This window comes from Cetorhinus maximus, chromosome 25, assembly GCF_964194155.1.
Source record: "Cetorhinus maximus chromosome 25, sCetMax3.hap1.1, whole genome shotgun sequence".
In the NCBI taxonomy this organism is placed as follows: Eukaryota; Metazoa; Chordata; class Chondrichthyes; order Lamniformes; family Cetorhinidae; genus Cetorhinus; species Cetorhinus maximus.
In genome coordinates, this window is record NC_135903.1 from 11,064,666 (window position 1) to 11,069,481 (window position 4,816).

Below are 4,816 nucleotides of genomic sequence, written 5' to 3' on the forward strand. Positions count from 1 at the left end.
TTAGTTGACTTGAGTTTGCTGACTTAGGTAAGATGCATTTCAAACTTTAGATGAGGAAATATTTATGATCCACTGAATAACGCCCCCTCCCCCTCTCCTCCCTCGTGTAGAATCGTCAAAACTTCAGTCTTAGTGCTGGAAAGTAATGTATGGCACCAACTGAGAAATTAGATGACTGATTTCTCCCGTAATGCTGTCAGCACTGCATCTATTACAGGTATCCAGAAACTTTATGATAAGGCTAAAAGTATATAAGACAAATACCTCAAAGTTTTTTTGAAGCAAAACTGTTTTTAAAATTCAGAAGCATATAATTTACTTAACTTACTTTCTTGAATGTATCATATTATTGATGAATTGGCTGAATGCATTACTTTCGGAAGGCAGTCACTTCCACACCGTTGCAATAAGCCTCTTAAATATACATTATCTTTGGCTGAACTCTCAAATTATGGGAAGTATTCTATCGGATTGACATCGTATTTTTAATGTTTTGTATTTCATTTAATTCCCTGTACAGTTTCACTGAAGGGACAGAAATGACTGCATGGATATGTTTTATTATAATACAATTCTAAATTTAACCCATGGTTTTATGACTCTATAGCATATCCCAGCGAATTACAAAATTGGGACATAAAACGGTAATTAAGCAACATGCAACTCTAACAGGGTAATATTCATCTGTATTACATTTGTTATGAGACCTTTTATCAAATATCCCATGAGAAACATTACATATCCAAAAATCATATGGACATCTCATTGCTTTTAATCCACCACAGCATTCGTCAAAAGACCATTGTAATTTATTTCAAACGGGTACTTTATTTTATAACCTCTCCTCCGCACATTTTTCTGTACTCGTGCCTTACCGTTTGATTAATGTCCATCTACTCTAGAATTTTAAAATCGAAGTCAAACGAGATGCGATGCATCTTCTATCCTGTTTATTTTTAAAATAAAAACTGCTCAAATCGACTCTAAAGCAAGTGTTTTTCCCTTGCTATCTGTATTATTCAAATAAAACATTGAAATATATCTTAAATTACCTACTTGAGCTCTGTTGTGCTTCAGTAAGATAATATGCCCAGTTTGTAGGCAGCTGCAGTTCTCGCTTTGGCCAAATCTTTTTAACACTTTAAAGACAATCTTGAATAATTCCAACTTTCTCCCCCCCCCCCACCCCCACCCCCCCGCCACCAACCCTTTTTTGAAGACCGATTTGACATTTAAGTGTTGCTATCAGATTGATGCGGATAACTTTGATTGAAAGCTTTTGTGATGTAAATGTCACCGCGGTGATGGATCACCTCATACAGTTCACTAACATCAGGAGGTCCCTTGCCATTGGTGACTCGGGGTCACGTGGATGTCTTCTTGACTGATATCGTTTGATTGCCAGCGAGCCATGGAGGAAGTTTACTGGGTGACATAGTGCTTGGGGTTTCAGGGGCAGGGAGAATCCCGAACAGGTTGACCGTCCATCACTGGCAGATGGACAATACCAGGATGAACTCCTTCTTAGAGTACGCAATTTGTAATCGTGGGACGAGCGCCTACTCATCCAAGGGTTACCACCATTCAGAACAAGGGATAACAGCTTTCGCTCCTTGTGCAGGTAACGTTGACAATTGCAATGGTGATGGACGATTCTTAGTAGGAGGAAACGCGCACAATGCACTCCAGCATCAGCACCAGCCAGCCAGTTATTCGCATCATTCCAGTCTGGGGAACCCATTCGTCAGTCCAGGTCCCAACAACTACACGACCCAAACTTGCAACCCGGGTTACAATCACCATTACTTTTTCAACCAAGAATCGGACGGGGCATACTTTCAAACCTCGGGGTACACTGGCAATATAGCATCCACTGTCAATTCGCTTTCAGACGGTTATTGTGGTGTCTCAGGGTCGGGTCAGTATCAGCATTCCTACGGCCAAGAGCAACAGGGTTTGGCGTATGGGATTTATGATAATCTGTCTCCATCTCAAGAGGGGGAAAAGGAACCTTCCTGCACCTCTGATTCATCCTCTTCGGGCCAGACGTTTGACTGGATGAAAGTGAAAAGAAACCCTCCTAAAACAGGTTAGTATGAGAAACGCTTCCATACCGAGTCAAGGAATTGGCGAAAATTCAGTTCAAACACTTTCCAACTTTTACAATTTAATTCTTCCAAATTGTAAAATAGCTCTGACGTTAACAAGTATTTGCTTCCAAAAACGTCTAAAGTAATTGAAAAATACTTTGCCCTCTATTTGAACTTTGCAAATTAAGACCTACAGTATTCGAATGGGTTTTGCAGGCACCCATTTGCTGACGCCCCTCCCCCTTCCCTAGATCAATCGGAGTAAATAAAAGATAAATGTTCCGTTGATTCTGAATTTATGAAACTGACCTGAAATTGACAGACAGGTCGTTGTGGAAAGCGGGACTGCAGCTTTAAATGTAATGTGCACGGCTCTGTCCGTGTGACACCATTCGCTGAAGCTTCATGCCTGCGTACAAGTTGCTAATTTATTATTTAAGATGTATCTTTCCGCGATTTGGTTTAGTGTGCTTCACAAAACATGTTGACCCAGCATGTATTAGAAAAATTCAACGGGAGAGTGCAAGTATTTCGCATTGACTGTGCAATGGCTTAATTAAGGGTTAATGTTCTGTTTTAGAGTCTTGTCGTTCAACGAGATGGGCTAAATTCAGCCTAAAAGCCTGGTGTCGTACTTTATCTCTTGCTTCTATCAAGTTCCGGAACACTAAGTGCTGAAGTTGTTGGTTAATGCTGGTCCTTGGGGGAGGGGTAGTTGCTTATGTAGGGTCGATCTAATTGTTTTCCTTTTCGTTCTTGCAGCCAGAATTGCTGATTACGGGTTAGGTGGCCAGACGAATACAATGCGCACCAATTTCACCACCAAGCAATTAACAGAGCTGGAGAAAGAATTCCATTTTAACAAGTACCTAACCCGCGCCAGGAGAGTGGAGATAGCGGCCACGCTCGAGCTGAATGAAACACAAGTAAAAATCTGGTTCCAGAACCGTAGGATGAAACAGAAGAAGCGAGAAAAAGAGGGATTTGCTCCCCACTTCTCCGTTAACGCTGCAAAGGAAACCGGGGACGGATCAGACAAGTCATCAACTACCTCTCCATCCACATCGCCCAGATCGTCTACATCAGAGAATGTCCAAACCTCTTAACTCAGGCTATCAGAAGAAATAACAATACGATTTTTATATAAAAAGAGGAGAATTTGACTTCAATTTCTCTCATTACAATTCACCGATGTTAATTGCCCTCATTTATTGTGCTATACTTATATTAAACTCAGGGAAATTACCAAAAAAAGCATTGCACTTTTTCCATGTTTACAATGGCAGAATCCCATCCCATATTTTGATACTGATGATTGTAATACTGTACACCATATTGCCACTTGACTGCCCGCCTTAAGTTATTGGTAACTTTGTAGGGAGTCTGGCTTCATACAACCTTGATGTCTATGCATAGGTGTAGATCTCAGTCTATTTTGTATTTAAGAAACGTGATTTCAAATGGAATTGTTTGTATATATAGGAAATTGAGAAAATCACACCGTTATTCTGCAGTGTGAATTGTGTTTTATGAAATCTGTGGTACTTTTTGATTGCACTACTAATACTGTAACAGGGTTATCGATTAAAACGATGCATGCTAGATTTAGAAAAGAGATGAAGATTTGAAGAAATTGAGTGAAGAATGTAGCAGGCGCGTGTTAAATGTTAACAGACAAATACTAATCTCGTTTCTTTACTTTTCTGGCATTTATATTGTTTCTATTGCGTGATCGAAGTTTCTTGGTTCTTAAATCGGAAACTGTTACAACAGAGCCAAATATTTCCAAAAAATGGTAATTCAGAAAATGTTTGACTTTTCAATTGCTTTTAAATCTTGAAGCAGGTTTCTGCTGCTATCAATGTGAGGAATTTTGGAGTGGATCAGCTCTGGTGCCAAATGTGTTGTAATGTGATAAAATGCATCCACAAAGATTCCCTCTAGCCATTACTAGTCGAGTTTACGATTTCGCTAGTAAAGCCGACCGCAGGACGTTTTCAGAAAAGAGTATCGCTCATGTCACTGGACATGGCGACCGGAGTAATTCTTCTCTCAGGTGACTATTCTGTCATTCAGCTGTTTTACTGAGTTTTATCAGTTTAGGTTTTTCAATCCGAATAACAGACCTTCTAACGTGCTCACCTCGTTCAAATTACAACCCTCGTGTCCTGCTACCTCATTCCAATAAAAATCGATTTGTTTATTGTAATACGATTTGTTTCTTGACTGTTTTCATTTCTCTTGGCTTTCTTTCTTAGATAATACAAGTTATGTAAGATGCACCTTTCTAAGGAGGGTCTATGATCGAGCTATAATATCTATGACAATATAATGATCCGGAGCTATGTTTTGTTTCTTGTAGTTACTGCACTTTGACCACAATGAAATGTTCCAATCTATAGTCAGTTATCTGTGTGCTGGCAGTCCATAAATAAACCAACACGCACAACCAGATCATCGAATGGTTGCTTTTTAGGACATATTTTGTTGACAAAATACAAGAACTTTAAGAAACGCAATTCAAACAGCTCAAAAAACCATCCAGTGACTGCAAATATGCATAATTTGAGAAAATATTTAATCCAGTGTACACTGCTGGAATCTCAAAGGAAGCAGTCAGTCCTTGTAGGCTGAATATCGTTCTTGAACGACATTAAACAAACACTCATCGACCGCGTCTTTAAAATAAATGTATAGGCAAAGCGAGGAATGCAAGAGCAAACTCC

The 4,816-nt window shown here is 39.5% G+C and overlaps 1 protein-coding gene across 1 annotated transcript; it reads left to right on the top strand.

Moving 5' to 3' along the window:
• The first annotated feature begins 1,497 nt into the window (after window positions 1-1,497).
• hoxb1a (homeobox B1a) lies at window positions 1,498-3,196 on the top strand. The gene is made up of 2 exons (XM_078529441.1): window positions 1,498-2,089; window positions 2,853-3,196. The coding sequence occupies exons 1-2, from the start codon at window positions 1,498-1,500 to the stop codon at window positions 3,194-3,196; spliced, it is 936 nt and encodes a 311-aa protein (XP_078385567.1).
• Window positions 3,197-4,816: the final 1,620 nt, after the last annotated feature.